This window comes from Ptychodera flava, chromosome 9, assembly GCF_041260155.1.
Source record: "Ptychodera flava strain L36383 chromosome 9, AS_Pfla_20210202, whole genome shotgun sequence".
Lineage (NCBI taxonomy): Eukaryota > Metazoa > Hemichordata > Enteropneusta > Ptychoderidae > Ptychodera > Ptychodera flava.
The window spans coordinates 1764730-1783851 of record NC_091936.1 but is presented as its reverse complement, the minus strand read 5'-3'; the positions used below and the strand labels follow the sequence as shown (position 1 = coordinate 1783851).

The following is a 19122-nucleotide window of genomic DNA, read 5'->3' as shown; positions in this document are numbered from 1 at the left end:
ACCCTTCTATATCATGCAACTTACGACTGCTTGTCCCGCTAAAAGGTGAACCTAACCAATTTTGAATCTTGGGTTAACAAGTTAATCAAAATTGGACAAATATTTGCAAAAAAAATTGTTTTGAGGAAAATACGCTGTGCTTGGTGCACTGCCCTCTTAACAGTGTTTTCATGATATTCCTATTGCTAAAAACTCAACCAGAACCTTGTTTATATTAGAAGCTATTTGGACATTAATTTGGCAGCCATATTTAATTTCTTAAAATTATCAAAGAGTTTTTTAAAAACATTGAACAGCAAAAAATGTCTCTTCATGCTCAAGAAATATATTTAAACTTCAAAATGGCTGAAATAGATTGTTCAATACATGATATATGACAGAAAATGTCTTTTGTGGGTATATTGGCCGCTCTATTGAAATTATGCAAATTAAAAAAGTGCCAATGCAAATCATTGCACCTCAAAAATCATTTGTCCATGCCAAAGAAATATACTTTTAACTTTCAAATCACAGAAATAGCTTGTTTAACCCTTTGACTGCTGTAATTTTTTACACCAAAATTTTAATGCAATATTTTACAAATTTCTGTGAACATTTCTGAACGTTTTTTTTATAATTTTGGACGAAATAGATCTCATTTTTCAGCAGCTATATTTTTTTATCAAAAGTTTGGCAAAAAGCAGAAAAATTGACTGTGGTACACTTTAGAAAGTTGACAAAAATAGACTTTGGCGCCCAAAGGGTTAATATGTAGTATATGACAGAAAATGTCTTTTGTAGGTATGTTGGCAACCCTATTGGATTTATGCAAATTAACGAAGTACCTATGCAAATCATTGCATCTCGAAAATTGTTTGTCAATGCCAAAGAAATATACTTTTAACTTTGAAATCACAGAAATGGCTTAAACCCTTTGACTGCTGTAATTTTTTACACCAAAATTTTAATGCAATATTTTACCAATTTCTGTGAACTTTTCTGTACGTTTTTTCATAATTTTGGACCAAATGGATCTGAGTTTTCAGCAGCCACAGTTGTTTATCAAAAATTTGGCAAAAAGCAGAAAAATTGACTGTGGTACATTTTATAAAGTCGACAAAAATATACTTTGGCGCCCAAAGGGTTAATACGTAGTATATGACAGAAAATGTCTTTTGTAGGTATGTTGGCAACCCTATTGGATTTATGCAAATTAACGAAGTACCTATGCAAATCATTGCATCTTGAAAATTGTTTGTCAATGCCAAAGAAATATACTTTTAACTTTGAAATCACAGAAATGGCTTAAACCCTTTGACTGCTGTAATTTTTTACACCAAAATTTTAATGCAATATTTTACCAATTTCTGTGAACTTTTCTGTACGTTTTTTCATAATTTTGGACCAAATGGATCTCAGTTTTCAGCAGCCACAGTTCTTTATCAAAAATTTGGCAAAAAGCAGAAAAATTGACTGTGGTACATTTTATAAAGTTGACAAAAATATACTTTGGCGCCCAAAGGGTTAATACGTATGACAGAAAATGTCTTTTGTAGGTATCTTGGCCACCATATTGGATTTATGCAAATTAACAAATTAACTATGCAAATCATTGCATCTCGAAAATTATTTGTCCATGCCTAAGAAATATACTTTTAACTTTAAAATCACTAAAATAGCTTGTTTAATACGTGGTATATGACCGAAAATGTCTTTTGTAGGAATGTTGGCCGCCATATTGGAATTATGCAAATTAATGAAGTACCCATATGAAACATTATACCTCCAAAATGATTCCCTGAGCCAAATTAATAGTGTCAAACTTTGAAATCACTGAAATAGCTTGTTTAACATGTGACATATGGCCAATTATGTTATTTTGTCGGATGATTGGCAGCCATATTTGATTTATGCAAATTAGTCATATTTCCCCAAGGTAGATTCGAGTAAACTTTTAATATGTTGTTCCGGGTACCTCTCTGAAATGCATTCTGAAGAAAAAAATTCTGTTGCAATTTGTGGTGGGTTAGGTGCCAAAATCTCGTAGATTGACTGGACTATAAGCCTCAAAGACATGAAAAAAATCCAAAAATGACCATCTGACAGCGATACTGGAAAAAAATGACAATCTGGCAGCCATATTGGAACATGTCACGAAGTAAATTGACATGTATATGTATGCCATAGTGCTTGATCTTTGTGCCAAGTTTGGACAAAATGGGTGTAATGACCTTTGAATTACGATTCAAAGACATGCAAAATTCCAACAAAATGGCAGTTCTGCAGCCATATTGGATCCTATCGCAAGCTTAATTGATACATGCATATGTATGCCATAGTGCTTTGCCTTTGTGCCAAGTTTGAACCAAATCGGTTCAAGGATGTTTGAGTTATGGTTCAAAGACATGAAAAATCGCAAAAAAATGGCCGCCTGTTGGCCATATTGGATCATATCACGAAATAAATTGGTGTTCATATGAAGGGCATAATGTTTTGCTTTTGTGCCAAATTTGAACAGAATCGGTTCAAGGATGTCTGAGTTATGGTTCAAAGACATGAAAAATCGCAACAAAATGGCCGCCTCACGCCCATATTGGATCGTATCGCAATATAATTCGACATGCATATGTAGGACATAGTGTTATGCCTTTGTGTCAAGTTTGAACAGAATCGGTTCAAGGATCTTTGAGTTATGGTTCAAAGACACGAAAAATCGCAAACAAAATGGCCACCTCGTGGCCATATTGGATTGCATCACAAAATAATTTGACATGCATATGTAGGCCATAGTGTTATACCTTTGTGGCAAGTTTGAACAGAATCTGTTCAAGGATGTCTGAGTTATGGTCCAAAGACATGAAAAATCGCAACAAAATGGCCGCCACGCGCCCATATTGAAACATATCGCAAAATAATTTGACATGGATATGAAAGCCATAGTGTTATGCCTTTGTGCCAAGTTTGAGCAGAATGTGCTCAAGGATGTCTGAGTTATGATCCAAAGACATGAAAAATCGCAACAAAATGGCCGCCACGCGCCCATATTGAAACATATCGCGAAATAATTTGACATGGATATGAAAGCCATAATGTTATGCCTTTGTGCCAAGTTTGAGCAGAATGTGCTCAAGGATGTCTGAGCTATGGTCCAAAGACATGAAAAATCGCAATAAAATGGCCGCCTCGCGCCCATATTGGATCGTATCACAAAATAAATCGACGTGCATCTGTAGGTCATAGTGCTATGCCTTTGTGCCAAGTTTGAACAAAATTAGTTTAGCAGTGTCTGAGAAACTGTTGATGACGGACGGACGGACGGACGGACGGACGGACGGACGGACGCACAGACGGGACCCAATCTATAAGTCCCCGCCGGACTTCGTCCGCGGGGACTAATTAACCTCTTCGCTGATTATCGCATCTCGCTGCTGGTGTCCTTATGTAATTTATCGATAATTTACACCATGCTATTCTTCTTGTACCTCGATTTACGTCTCGTTCTTTGCTGGTATATGTACATTGCTCTGCAAGTGCTACAGCTAAACGAATGATGTCATTATGTATATCAAGTCACAACGGGATGCAGCCATCACTCTTCCAAAAATTTACAAAAATGGCCATGTTTGATATTGCATGTATTTCTATATCCAAATCTTTGCACAATGTTTTTGACTACTTATTTATCATTCCATAAGGTATATGATGAAACCTTATGGACCTGATACAGGTTTGCGAGCCTCAGCCGAATGGCGTACAGGCCCTTCCACGTTCAAGCCCTTCTGCCGTACAACTTTGGTCAACCAAAACACGTACCAGGGCTGTAAAGATTATTGTTTATACCATCAACAGACCAAACTTAGGTACATGTATAAGTCTTTGAGCCGCCCATACTGCTAAAAAGTACAATACATTTCCATAACTTCACAAACCTCTTCTCAGAAATTGTTACTAATGGATTCTAGAAATCAAGATACATGTACATGTATATGATTGTCACTCATCTATGATAATAACAACTTTCTTTCATACTTACATTCTTTTTCATTTTGATTTTTCTTTGTCTGTGTATTCAGCAGAATCTGCTTTTCTTCTGATTCCATCATAAGTTTTTGCGTCTGTGCTCTCATCTCTTCCAAGTTCTTTTTAATCAGGTTCATCTTATCAATCTTCTCTTGGAGCACTGAAAAAATTATGGAGGTACAGTTTTTGCAAATTGAAAATTAAAAAGTGATCCTGCATGAATTTTTTGCCCATGTCATTAAAAGCCCAAGCTGTCATAAGGCTCTTCAAGTAAGCTTTCAAATCTTGCCTGAGATTACATGTACATTGTATGGGTGCCCCAAGCATAATACCAATTGTGGTGGCCTCTGCGCATAGAACACTTTCAAGGAACCAAAACTCAGATTCTGGCTACACCGAATTTCGAGCGGATTTTCATAGACTTGGCAGGAAAAGGGTTAAATTTACAATCTTTTATGAGCCTAAGAGATTGGGGGCTTAATAGTCAAGGAATGCTGATATCCTATTTGGGGTTTGACCCCCAAAACCTCAGTTCATTTTGTCTTCTTTCAACCATCCACTATGGCACCATTGTGGTAGAGGCAACATCTCCAATGTCTGCCTCCATGGTATATAACGAACAAAGGTACCGTATTCCTCTGATTCTAAGACCCCGCCCGTTTATAAGACCCCCAGGATTATTTTATCAATTCATAATTAGCTGTTAGTTCGTTTATAAGACCCCCAGGGGGTACACCCGAATTTTGACTGGAACAATAGAGCCATTGTCATGTAATGAGACCAGAATATCCACAACACCTACGCTGCTTATCAAAGTCACAAACAAGTGTCAAAGTGAAGTATCAAACTTAACACACACACGCACACTATTGTTAGGGTTTGGAACATGTCAGTCGGGAACAGTTCTATAATTTCCTGGCGATAAAACTACACTGGGATTTCACTACCTAAATGAACAATATAAAAGATTGGATTTTTTAGCGTCTCGATCAAGTACAATGTCGTCCTTTCGTTACTGTCATTTTGCTACCATCAAAATAAGCAGATTTTTCAACATCTGATTATGTACGAATCGAACATTTCGATGCAATTTTGCTACTATGAAATGAACATCTAGGATCGTCGGGTTTTTCGGACTTGTCGATCAAGTACGATTCGCTCATTTCATCATGATCAAACAACACAATTTACACTCATACAAACACAAAAAAGTTTGGGTATCAGTAGTTCTCTTTTTGGAAACTGTTGTGGGCCTTAAAAGGGCCGTTTCATTTTTTTTGGTCAGCGGCATGATTTGGTCTGTTTTAGTGAATATGTACGGTGAAAACAGTACCTCGGACTGATTGCTTTAGCAGAGGTACAGCCGCATTATTTGCCAAAACACCGACGTGACATTTCTCTGCCATGCCAACTCTTGGAGAATGGATGAATGCTTTCTTCTTGCCTTCAAGTAGTATTTTTGTTGACTGACACGTCACGATCGATGATATTCGAAAGTAACCGTGCCCGGTATGAGTGCTGCATCTCGCTTCAAACTTTCAACTTTGCAACCATCTTTAACAATGGCTACAGCATTTCGATCGTGTATGTTGTCTGCATCTCGGCGAAGTTCATACGGCAAACCAAGTTCTGGCTGATTGCGACGGTAGTTAGGCATGCCGACAGCGAGAATGTTTACTTTTTTTCTTGCCCATGACGACCATGCACTGTCTTATGACTTTTCAGAAATAAAGTCTACGATAAATCGACGCATTTTTATAGGATCTTGTGACGATGTCGGGAAGTCCTTTTGTTGCCGTTATCAATAGAAAATTTGGGACGTGTGAATGACACGAGCTCTGAACTTGCTTCGCTCAACTTTTACACTTTTGTTTTCATACTACTGAGGCAAAAGACTACGGCACATGAAAAAGTTGCTCTTTAAATGGTGTGCTTATAAAGATTTTTTCAACAGTTTTCTATCAGGTAAGGTATCTTTTGTGATCATTGTGAAGCGCTGCAAGTTTTCTCTTGCGGTCAAATTTACCGTATAAGCAACCAGTGAAAATAGAAATATCATTGGCATCGTAAAATCTTTCAAAAAGACTTAATGACGACGATATCGACTTCGACTGGTTTGACTTAGATAAAGAGGGCAATTATTGTGTTGACAAACGAAACGCGATATCCAAAGTTTCTTCCGCGCATGAACTGAAAATTCTTTGAATTTCTTCCGTTTATGTTTCATCAATTAGTTTTTCTCATGTAATGAAGGTATTTATTGTTTGAACGGCATTTGTGTGTGTCCTTTCCTGAACTAGTCCCAGCAATGAGTAGAACGATAGTGTAACAGATTTTCAAGATTATGCACGCTTTCGAAGTCTTGCGAGGGAAACAGTAAGCTTAGGCCTACCCAACTTCATAACTTCTATACACTTACAGTTAGAACAAAAACGTGCATGATCGTACCATATTCCGAACAGCTGATCATAGATGACTGAATTGCACATCAGGAGACATTTCGGTCATCGATACAAGTAATAAAAAAACTTCAGGGTTTATTGCCAAAAAATCAACACATCAAATATAAAGCAGATTGGCGCAGCAATCTTTCGTCTCGGCCAGCCGATGCCTCAACACTTTACCTGTTCGAGCCTGCCTGTTCGTAAGATCACATTTCGTTTCGAGATACGGTTAGACTTTTTGAAACTAGGAGCAAAATAATAAAACTCACGACGTGTAATTGATTGTTTATTTTAAGGAGTACAGTAAATGAAAATCGTACATAGAAAACATCGGACGGACGACACCATCCCACTGAATAGAATTTTACCTTGACCTCATGCACTGACACCTTTGACCTATTGCGTAAATTGACCAATCACAGCAGCGGAACTTCAGGGACTTTCCCTTCACTCATTGTCTGACCTTTGTGGCCATGCTATGGGGAGCTAGCTGCTGCTGAGGAACGTACTTGTTGTACAAAGTTTCGTGGTGATTATCTATTCACGAAATACAAAGATTTATTGCTATCGTATTGTTTAGTAAAAGAAGGTATGGCAAATACGTTATATTTCAAGACTTGTGGATCTCCATTAATTTATACTTGTACAGATTCGACTGCCAGTATCTACACAGACTGTGTGCCAGCATGGCCATGAGTCGATATCACAAAGTATGAGTTGTCTGTAGCGTGAATCAAAAAATCATTGGCATAAAATTTGCATAACATTGCATAAATTAGCATAAATTAACTTCGACGTTCGATTTCGCGGTGACATCCGTTTATTAGACCCCCCATATCTTTTTCGTCATCTTTGGTTCTGAAAAGGGGGTCCTTAGAATCGGAGGAATACGGTAGATCAATTATATGTGAAGTTGGTTTTCCTTTCATTAATATAACAAATGATTGACAATCTTCAAATGAAACTGACATAAACTGATAAACAGACTAAACAGATCTTGAAAATCTTGAAATCTTTGAAAGGAAAAGGTGTAAAGACTGTATCATTTTCACCTAAACTTTTTTACATTCAACTATGCATAACACAAGCAGGCCTGTGACACAGTTTACTGTGGCCCAGCGTGCTAGTGTATACATGACAGAAAACACTAATTCTTAGTGAGTCGCTTATTTTGGAAATGACCCAGAGGGTTGTGATTACATTGATAAACCTGGATGAACCCCTGTAACGTGACACTGACTGTGGACCCAAGTAAAATTTACCAAGGTACTATCCATTACAAAAGCACAGTAGTGAAATACAAGTTACTATGATAGACCCCACTTGACAACACATCAAGAATGTATTATGCATGATAAAAAGGCAAATTTTGGAAATACTGCAAAGTATGAATTCTGACACGGATGTCAAGGGTTATGCTGTTCTAATATTCTTGTATATACCTTGTGGTATTTCAGTAATATATTCATATTGTTACCTGCCTCACAAACAAATGCCTCATGCTCTCTTGTTACCCAATTTTGTTTGCATTCTGCAAATATGGCAAGTGTTAGCACTGAAAAAAGATGCTGCCATTTCATTCTGAATTTATTTAAAAGTTAGATGCTGGTTAGTTAAATAAGGTGATATTGACCAGGGCCTAGGCCCCTCTAAAAACACAAATAGCAGAAGTCAAATGAATGGAGAAACCACGAGTCCAACATGGCACAAAGCTGTAGGAAAAAAAGCGTGAGGGTATTCTGTCATGTAACATTCAAAAATGCTTTTTTCTCAGTTAGAATTCGTTTTAAATTCAAATACAAGAATACAGACATTGCAGAAACAACATAATCTGTGAACTTACTTTGTTTGTTACTTTTTGCTTGTTCTTGTAGTGCACTGTACACATCTCCTAATGCTTCCAATTTTTCTGTTACATAAACATGGAAAAAGTCGGTCATAATAATGCTTTAACCTGTGCATGTAATATATCAACAAGTAGTTTCTGGAGTCTTCCATCTCCGAAATGTATGAGTTCAAAAAATATGCTGTTAAAACACCAACAACAGGAGCACAAGCAATTATGAAGGGTGGTCTGAAACCCAAGTGTGTTGGCATTCTAAACCATAAGCTTTTTGGAAGTTTGTTTGATTGATTTTTCAATGACTTTGTGAGAGCCAATTCTCAGTGATAGCCAATTCTTAATTGTTGTCCCTGAGCTTAAGTTACATCTTTCACTTCATTTGCATGTTTTCATTTACATGTATAAATAAAATATCCATTTAAACAGCCCGGGATCCCATTTTTTAAAACCATAGTGCCTCTTGACATCATATCAGAGTGCTCTATACAGGCAGAAGTTCTTAACTATTGTACATGTAATATTAAATCCAGCATGGTGGTTCGGCAAATACTTTCTTCCAGAAGACAGTAGAGTTGTACAGATTCATGTACATAACCACCAGTACATTGTGAAATTCAAAGACTACAAAAGATTTGTCTGAACGCATTACTACAGGTTTTATTTTGGTCTTTCATATGACTTGAATGTGCATATAATATACGACAACAACTGCTTCATATCTATAGTGTCCAATCTGTGCCAAAATTACTACTTTCTATTTTACTATTCTGAATTAAATTTTACAACTCAACATTTCTCTGACTGTCTGTATCATCACTATACTATAGTCAATATTGCAACTCAACTTTCCATGTCTCTTTCTACATTCTACTTCTTGACCTGCTACTCTATCATTTCAGTTTCTCTATTCAATGTTAGTATTTCACAGTTCAACATTATTACCAGGGCTTGACAATTCCTATTGCCCGGCGCCCGGGACAAGTGAAATTTACGTTCAGGCAAGTCAAAAATAAATCTGGTCGCCCGCTGGACAAGTTGTTTATACAACTTCTGGCGCAATCAACGTGAACCTAAGTTGAGGTTTGTGCACGTGTCATCCGATTTGTGTTGTTGTTCACACAAAATAAATGTCAGTCACTCATTTTTTAGCTCCGCTGTTAGCGACACGGAGCTTATCAAATAATTTGATTTTCCGTCGGCATCCGTCATCTGTTTGTCCGTCCGTCGTCTGTCAACAATTGCCTTCTCCTCTGAAACCGCAAGTCCGAGTGCTTTGAAATTTCATATGCAGTTCACTTGGGCTGACCTCACTTAAGTTTCTTCAAATCGTGGTGATATTTGCATATTTGTATTTTGGGGGCATTTTTTGCTGTTTTTGGTAAAAAAATCATCTCCTCTGAAACCGCTTGTTCGATTGCTTTGAAATTTTATATGCAGTTTACTGAGGGTGCATATTTGTATTTTTAAGGCAATTTTTGTCATTTTGGGTCTAAAAATCTTTAAAAATCTTCTTCTTCAAAACTACCGATCAGATGGCTTTGATATTTAGGACATAGATCCCAAGGGATGATCTATTTTATATTTGTTCAAATTGTGCAGAAATATGCAAATTTGTATTTTTAAGGCAACTTTTGCCATTTTTGGTCAAAAAATGTATTTCTTAAAAAGTATGGGTCTGATAACTTTGAAATTTGGTATACAGGTTTCTACAGATAAACTAAGTAATATATATTGAATTTCTGATGAAATCTGTAATTCTGTAGTTTTGGGGCAATTTTTACCATTTTTGGTCAAAAAATATGTATTTCCAAAAAACTGTTCATCTGATAGCTTTGAAATTTGGCACACAGGTTCTTACAGATAAACTTAATGATATTTATTGAAATTATGATGAAATCTGCAATTTTGTGTTTTGGGGGCAATTTTTGCCATTTTTGGTCAAAAAATGTATTTCTCCAAAACTGCTGGTCTGATAGCTTTGAAATTCGATATGCAGGCTCCTACAAATGAACTAAATAGGATATATTGAAATTATGATGAAATCTACAATTTTGTATTTTTAGGGCAATTTTCGCCATTTTTGATCAAAAAATGTATTTCTCCAAAACTGCTGGTCTGATAGCTTTGAAATTCAATATGCAGGTTCCTACAGATGAACTAAATGAGATATATTGAAATTATGATGAAATCTACAATTTTGTATTTTTAGGGCAATTTTTTTGCCATTTTTGGTCAAAAAATTTGTTTCTCAAAAACTGCAAGTCTGATAGCTTTGATATTTGGTATACAGGTTCCAAGGGATTATTTTAGTATGTGATTTATTGAAATTATGGTGAAATCTGCAATTTTCATTGCTTCGGGCAATTTTTGCCATTTTTGGTCAGGAATTTCATTCTCAAAAAACTACTCGTCAGATAGCTTTGGTTGACATGTTCTTAAGGATAATCCAATGTGATATATTCAAATCTTCAAATATGTATTTTTGCAGTTTTTTTAGCCACTACTTTTTCTGGCCACTGAAATAAGCTATCAAAGATTTCCACCTTCTTCATCAACATGTGTCAAAAATAGTTATTCTCTACATACACACAGCGGATCTACATCAGCCGTTAGGTTGCTTGTTTTAGATACAATACGGCTAGTTTTCAATCGGATTCGAACCCACAACATACGGCATCAGTCGCCTAGCTGAGAGGCCACAGACAGAACCACTCGGCTAAATCTCCACTCCCAAAAAAGAGTGGTTCAATAGCCGGCTAAGTTGTTACATTTTTCTGACTGAGACCACTCAACACGTTGTAGAGTTCGTGAAGCACTCACGCACGCATGCTCACTATCATACATCGCACATACACACTTTATCAAAGCGAAGAAACGAATTTCATCGCTTTAACTGGGCGAACGATAACCTCGGGGACAATTCTGTCCACCAGCAGTGTTACCAACCCAGGGTAGAAAATACGGCTAATTTTCAATCGGATTCGAACCAACAACATACGGCATCAGTCGCCTAGCTGAGAGGCCACAGACAGAACCACTCGGCTAAATCTCCACTCCCAAAAAAAGAGTGGTTCAATAGCCGGCTAAGTTGTTACATTTTTCTGACTGAGACCGCTCAACACGTTGTAGAGTTCGTGAAGCACTCACGCACGCATGCTCACTATCATACATCGCACATACACACTTTATCGAAGCGAAGAAACGAATTTCATCGCTTTAACTGGGCGAACGATAACCTCGGGGACAATTCTGTCCACCAGCAGTGTTACCAGCCCAGATTGTGACGTTCTTCTGAGATTCACTTGCCGACTCACACAATGTTGCAATTTTTCGATGATCGACATGAAATTGTTTCATCGTCCAATTAAAAAAGTCGCTTAAAATTTGGCGTAAACAGGATTTCTTTGTTGTATGCTGACTGCTCTGCACCAACAAATTAGGTAAAAAATTGCAAAACTCAATCATATTGCTTATCAGCAATCGACCGTGCAGTACTTCAAAATCATTTATGCGGCCTCGCGAGGTAGACGAACATTGTTGGCAGATAGTTTGAGGAGTGATTGCTGTAAATATGAGTATTTTACGGTAATATTTCCACTAACGCAAACAAGGCATTGTGCATTCAGTTCGCGAGCCAGAGTGTAATTTCCGCTCGGCAGACCTACGCAAAAATCAAGCAAAGCTGTTGCCATAAAGAGGCTTGTGGTTTACGACAATGGGCATTGTGTTACTCTAAGAAACGACGTTGGGGCCAACGTGAGTGGGATCATCTGAGAATCGACTCAATGTGATGATTAGAGCGATGTTTCTGACAAAAGATCTAAACATAAGCGTTATGATGAGGAAAAACACCGGAGATGTTATCTCCCGAAATGGGAAGCACAGTGGCCTTGGTTGAAATATGAGAGTTCCAAAATGTTCTGTACACCGTGTCTTAAATACTCCACCATTGCCAAACCACTGGGAAAGCGAAATGCTTTTCTTGACGGATGCGGCATGTTTCGCGTCTAATCGATAAGGTCTCACGAGTTTGGTCGACCACATTTGGACTGTTTGTCGCATCACAGATGAGATCATGACGGGGACAATGATTTTGGAAATTTTGTGGGTCCCGCTGAGCCCGATACAGTTTCACTTGCCAACACCCCGATCGCATGCACTCGCAATGTGTAAACCGAATGACGACAACCACCAGAAACTGACTAATCTGTTTACAATGGCATTTATGCTTGCCAAACACGGGAAGCCGATGTATGATATGTACCTTCATAGCTGTGGAAACGCAGCTATCTGTTGGTGGGGTAGCGTTTACGCATTTCGGCTGATTTTCCAATGAGTACTCAAGATTTTTACTCTGATCGGCTGTCACGCTATTCACGTTTGAACGCACGACTTGCTCATTAGCATATCAATAGAAGTCAAAGTACGCTGCTGGAGTGAAAACATTGAGTACTCCTTGGAAAATCAGTCGAATTACGTAAACGAGTCAGAGATTTTGTTCACAAAAGGAGTTAGGGAATGAGCAATAATCAGAGTTCAGGCAAGTATAGGTCATTTTATTGAATTACACTCACTTTGGTTTATTTTGCCGTTCAAAGTTTCGATACAAGTGGTGTCGTTGTAATGGACCCACTTTCGCCGGTAGTTGGCCCACAGCTATCCATGGCGGGGTTGATCTTTTGATGAACCGCATAGCGACGCACGCTACCCCGCCAACAGATAGCTGCGTTTCCACAGCTTGTACCTTCATTTATGTTAGCCCTGCGTACAGCCTACAGGTCTGTGTGTTCCCGGCGTTATACGGCCTCTTGTGGTGATCACGCAGGGCTACTTCAATGTGAACTTTTGAGAAAAATTGGCGTCAACATTGGCGAAAATTACCAAAATAAGAAAGCCCTGAAAGCCGCTACGGAATTCGTCGCAAGTATTTTGGTCCTGATTATTACAAATGGAGAACAAGTAAAATTTTTGTGAGGACAAGTGAAATTGAAAATCCACTTGTCCGACGGACAACTGGAAAAAAAATTGTCAAGCCCTGTATTACTCTTCATTTTATTCTTCTAAATTTCATTTTACAAATTAATCAACATAAAAAAATGTCTACATGTATCTTGCTTTTCGAAATGCCATGTTACACTTGTCATGAAGATTGAATCTGATGACTGCATATTCACACAAGAAGAATTCAATCTCGGAAAATGTGATTCTTCATGTTAGAGCAACCTCTATTGATTTGGGTTGACTTTTCAAAACCTCCAACTATTAAAGACTCGGCACTCATGAGACCTTTAGAACCATATCCATAGGTCTTCTAGGATGCACAGTTGTTTTGTGATCATATTTGTACAGTTCTATCATGATTTTATATTTTTGTGAGTTGCTCCTCCCAGAACAACAAGTGCATATGGACAGGAAACTTAGGTGGTCGTACTAAAATTGAGATTTAATTGTATATGCACCAGTCAATTGAAAGGCCCCCTGGTCAGGTTATAGCGGGTCATTGTACCCCAAGAACAATTCTGACCAAGCCTTCCCACCCTACCCTAGACCTGTTTTTATAGGCTCAATCCCAAAAGGATGAGTGTGGTCTCAACATAAGACAATTTTGTCTGATAAAAATACAACTTTTGGTGTATAAAATTACATTTAAAAGACTAACACTCGAGGGATAAAGAGTAAAATGATGTTCAATTGTGAACTGATGATGAAGTACCAGGTCAAGTAGTAGAATGTAAGTAAAATGTAGAAAAGACCTGTGCTCTCCCTGGCCTTTCCTAACTGTTCAATTTATGAATTGGGATCGAAAAAATTAGTATGCACAAGTTATGTAAGGCTGACCCCTCTTTACAGCACATGCTCATTTGCCTCTGGCCAAAGTCTAATGCCAACACCCAACAGTTGCATGTTCAAGACCACCGCTATTGATCAACAGGGGCAGGATAGTTTTTGAAAGACAAAATATGACAGAGTATTTCCTTGGAATTCATAATCTTAACTAAAACCATCATTCAAAATTAACAAAAATTAACAACCCTCTGATCATTCATTCATTATTTTACATAATTTTTCATTGTTTGCCCTAATTTAAGAATGTTGCAAGCGACAGTTTGAGCATATTGATAAGCCGAGTTGTAAAATTGAATTCACAATATCATGTAAAAAGAGACATAGAACAGTAAATTAAAAAGTACTGTAGTGATTTTGGCATGGATTGGAAATTGTAACATGATGCTGTAAATTTTGTTTGATAGAAACCAATCCCATCTTAAAATCTGAGGATTCTATCTCATAAACTCATCTTTATGAAATTATCTTACAAATTTTGTTGTAAAACAGTTGTATTGATTATTTATTCCGTTCATAATGGCTTCAGCCTATTTATTGGTATTGTCACCTACAAGGGTAGTGCCTGAACATGTTAAAAATATATTGGATCTTTGCCAAAAACAAAGTTTACAGTGGTAAATTTAAGTCAATAAAAAAAAATTATGGCCATGACACTGTTATCCCAGTTGAACAGAACCAACATACATACATGTGACCCATAAAAGTGTACATTTATACCTGGTAACCATGTAGAATTTATGCAATGATCAGGGGAAAACTGTATGTATGACTTCTGTGAATATACATTGAGTATATTGCCAACAAACATGAGAAATGAGGCTGAGATAACACAAATTTCATTGAATAGATCTGAGTGAGGTCATTCCTATTCATCTAAAAACCAAATTTGAAAGCCATTGGATGATTAGTTTAAGAAATCTAAATAGATGTTTTGAGAAAAACTGCCAATACCAATAATTCACAGAGAATCTGAATTGATCTAACCTTGTCCTTTCTTTATAACTTCTTGTTGGCTTTTGGTGACATCTTCTAAGTATTCTTCCAGGGAATCACCGGTCCATTTGTTGAGAAGTTTATCTTTAACTTGGTCTAGGGTACCCTGCAATCTTTGCAATTCATTCTGTGCCTCTGTTTTCAACATAGTTACCTATCAATGTATAGATTCACAACTGCAAAAGCACGTAAATATTACAAAAACTTGTTTGTTGTTTTTATCTAAGTGATAGATAGCATTGGGAAGGAAATTATAGTATGTTTATCAGCCTTTGTTTTGAAATGAAAAGATGGACCCGAATTGATGATTTTTGCTGAGAATAAGAAAAGTTATTTACCAGCCATTCCCATGGTTTGCATGTAGAATTGCAAACATCCTTGTAATATTGTCATTTCATGGAAAATGCAAACTGTGATGCCTTTTGGGAAAATTTAAATTATTAGTCCCATCACAGGATCCTATCTCAATTTGGAAATTCTGGCTCAATATTGTTTGGACCATATAATCATGCCGATGACTTAGACTGAAAGATCTGTCGCCCTAAGGTGCTCTCTACACTCCCCCTTTCAAGAGGAAGGGAGGAGACAGCGTAGAGAGTGACGCATCTTTCAGTCAGAGTCCAGCAGATGACTGTACACTTTGTAAAATTGTAAGGCACCTATGGGCACTGCTCACTGTGCATGTGGAAATGCCGTCAATAATCTTGCCTTTTCCAGCGCATCACATGCGCTGAAAACCATTGCCTACATTGAATATCCACTGATCTAACAACTTTTAACATTACTAGCTTATATAAATCTCTACCTTTCGAAAGTCAAACATGAAATGCACTGTTTGGTTTTTAATAGCATTGTGGCCCAAACTCTTTTCTTTTTTTCGTTCAAAGTGTCATTCACTCAACTCAATCACTCAAGTCCCAGTCAAACTTTCGCACAGTAAGTGAGGCTACCCACAATTCTCCATGATCCATACAAGGAGATCACTAGTGATCTCCTTGTGTATGAACCATGGAGAATTATCACTCACTGAACTGAAACAAATTTCTTCTGTACTGTACACAGAACAGCTCGGTCCATATTTATCAATTCTGGCAATATAGTTCTGATAATCATAATTTTCTGATTTCTCACTGCATGGGAATAATGAGATCAACCCCTTTTCCGCAGAGGAGATGGTAATTTTGTAATTTTGTCGACATAGATTTTTGACAGCCATATGCAAAAGTTTCAAAGAAACTAAGGGAATAAGTTGCATCTGGGTTGGCAAAAGGAAGGGTATTGATTATTTTAAAATGTTCTTGAGAAAGGAAATTTGCATGTCTGACAGGTGGTATGATGAGACCATCTTAGTTGCTGATAACTTTACCTTGATAAGTGTACAATTTTTAGCACTCCAAACATTGACTTCTTATTCAATTTACTCCTGAATTTTAAACATAATCAATAATTTTGGAACATCGTCTTAACCAATAATCCTTAAATTAAATTCTGAGTTTCAAATTGTTGAGAAACTGATAAAATTGAAGAAGCCTTTAGCAAATAATGTCTGAGTACACAAATCAAGGGGAATTGTGGGTAGCCTCACTTACTGTGAATTTCGTATCATGTGAAGCTACACGACATAAAATAAACTAGACAAAACACAGTACACTGCATGCAATGGTCTCAAGGTATCACCTTGACACTGCAATAGCAGGTAGTCTTCACTACAGCACATGGGGGCGCAAAACAAATGACCTAGCAATCATTGCTCCTGCACATCATCACTATCTCAGTACTGGTACAGAGGTAGGAAATGAAAATAATTTACACTAATTTTATATCTGTGTTTTTTCTATTTCTAAAGTATTCTCACATTTCACAAATACAATATTTCCAGCAGTTCTGAAAAAATATGGTTTGACAAAAAGTGACAAAATTAGGCCAAAATATTTACTTAGTCAAATTTCTTCATAATTTGGTTATATGTTAATCAGGTCATCCTTTAAAGTATGAAATCCAAATCAAGACCAATTGGACAAGTTCCTGAAGAGAAAACTTTTGACAAGAATTTATCATTATTATTAAGAATTTGTTTGAAATGCACTACACACACGTCTCAGCACATTCATTGTACATACTGAATAAGAATTAAAATGATAAGTACAACCACATATGAAGCTAAAAAGAGAAAACTCAACGGATAAAAAACAATAAAATTACCCAAAGGAAGCCTTTCAAAGTTAAAAATAAAACTGCGTAAAAAGGTAAGTTTTCAAATTGCAGTTAAAACTGTCAAGAATGACAGAAAAAATAACTAATAGTCATTTACTTTTCACATTTCTTTAGAACGTGGTATCCATCTACAGGCATATCATGTATATGAATTAACCATTTTCACTGTTAAAGCAAATCAAAGAAATGAAACACTTACAATCAATGATGCCTAACTCAGTGTAAATTGTTGCTATGGAAACAAGATTTCCCAAAGTTCCAAAATAGATTAACCTTTTCAAATGAACTGTTTATGGGGTCTATGGGCCTCTGTATCGTCCACTTTTACATAGATTTTCATGATAATCATACATTTTGAATGTATTGTGCAAATTGGAATGATTCTCATAGTTACATAACTTCCTGATACAGATGCATACAAATCATAACTAGAGAGAACATGAGCATATCAACTTTCTGTATATTAGCTTTCAAGATTTAGAATTCTGGAACACCTAGAAATCTGAATTTTAACTATTTCTACAAATTAGACGCTGAAAAACAGTTGAATTTACAATATTTGAGATTCTTCTGAACAAATCAACCATTTTGGAAATTTAAAAAGTAAAATATTTTCTGTTTTGTATAAAACACACTGAATTCCACCATTGAAATTTTTGTTTGACCTGTACTGTAACAGCAGGGCAGCATTCCCTCAAACGCGGACATAAGCTCCAGACTTCAGTCAGAGAATCCACTGAGCTGAGAAGTTCTGATTATATCACAGTCCCTCAACCCACAGAGGGACTGTGATTATATACTTGTAGGGTGGCTGAACTTTCAAATTCAACAAGGCTGCTTAACCCTTTTCCTGCCAGACAGTATCATTTCCCCACCAGCCAAGTCAGTAAAAAGTAGTATCCCATTTCCTGCCAAGTCCATATTTCACCACCAGGTCAAGATGGTTAAAATTAATGAAACACAACGTATTCCATATGATGTATTTTAACATAATACTGTACATTTGAAGGCTGTTGAAAACATAATACTGTAAAGTTGATTTTTTTTTTGGACAAAAGATGTACCGCATTTTTCTGACTTGGCTGATGGGGAAGTGATACAGTTATTACTGTCTGGCAGGAAAAGGGGTATTGAGCCAAAACATGATGTATTTTCACCCACTTGGCTTGTAGTGTCTGTTATAGTAGCTTTAGTCCAAAAAAATCAAGTTTACAGTATTTATGTTTTCAACAGCCTTCAAATGTTCAGTATTATGTTAAAATAAAACATATGGAATATGTCGTTTCATTAATTTTAACCATCTTGACCTGAAGTGATGATGAAATATTGACTTGGCAGGAAAAAGGTTAATGTTAATTTATTAAAACATAGAGCCAAAGTCCCTGAAGCTACTATAGACATGGATACAAAATTAAGTATTTCCTGACTGTATGAAATCATCTCACTAAGGTCATCCTAGGGACATGTAAACCAAATATTAAAGCTGTCTGACCAGCGGTTTTGAAAAAACAAGCGACCAAACAGTCGACAGAGCTCCGCTGTGTTATGTAGAGAATAACTTTTTGTGACACATGTAGAAGAAGGTGTACATCTTTGATAGCTCATTTCAGGATGGCTTGACCAAAAATGGCAAAATGAGATGCAAAAATACAAAATTGAAGATTTTATCATAATTTCAATATATTACATTAAGATAAAGCCTAGGAACCTGTATACCAAATATCAAAGCTATCAGATGAGTAACTTTTGAGAAACACATTTTTTGACCCAAAATGGCAAAAA

The 19122-nt window shown here is 36.7% G+C and overlaps 2 protein-coding genes across 5 annotated transcripts in view; one reads left to right on the top strand and one right to left on the bottom strand.

The window, feature by feature from the left end:
• The window catches only part of LOC139141355 (transcription elongation factor SPT5-like), a 177715-nt gene that overhangs the window by 20412 nt on the left and 138181 nt on the right, over positions 1-19122 (top strand). The gene's annotated exons all lie outside the window — the stretch shown is intronic.
• The window catches only part of LOC139141356 (kinetochore protein Spc25-like), a 34227-nt gene that overhangs the window by 12052 nt on the left and 3053 nt on the right, over positions 1-19122 (bottom strand). For 2 of the 4 annotated variants that reach the window (XM_070710990.1, XM_070710993.1), the window contains exons 2-4: positions 15118-15302; positions 8287-8352; positions 4013-4159 (exon numbers count right to left, since the gene is read on the bottom strand). In XM_070710990.1, coding sequence (XP_070567091.1) covers positions 4013-4159; positions 8287-8352; positions 15118-15274 — 370 coding nt within the window. In that variant the 5' untranslated portion in view covers positions 15275-15302. The remainder of the gene's footprint in view (positions 1-4012; positions 4160-8286; positions 8353-15117; positions 15303-19122) is intronic. The other 2 variants (XM_070710991.1, XM_070710994.1) reach the window with 1 other exon arrangement.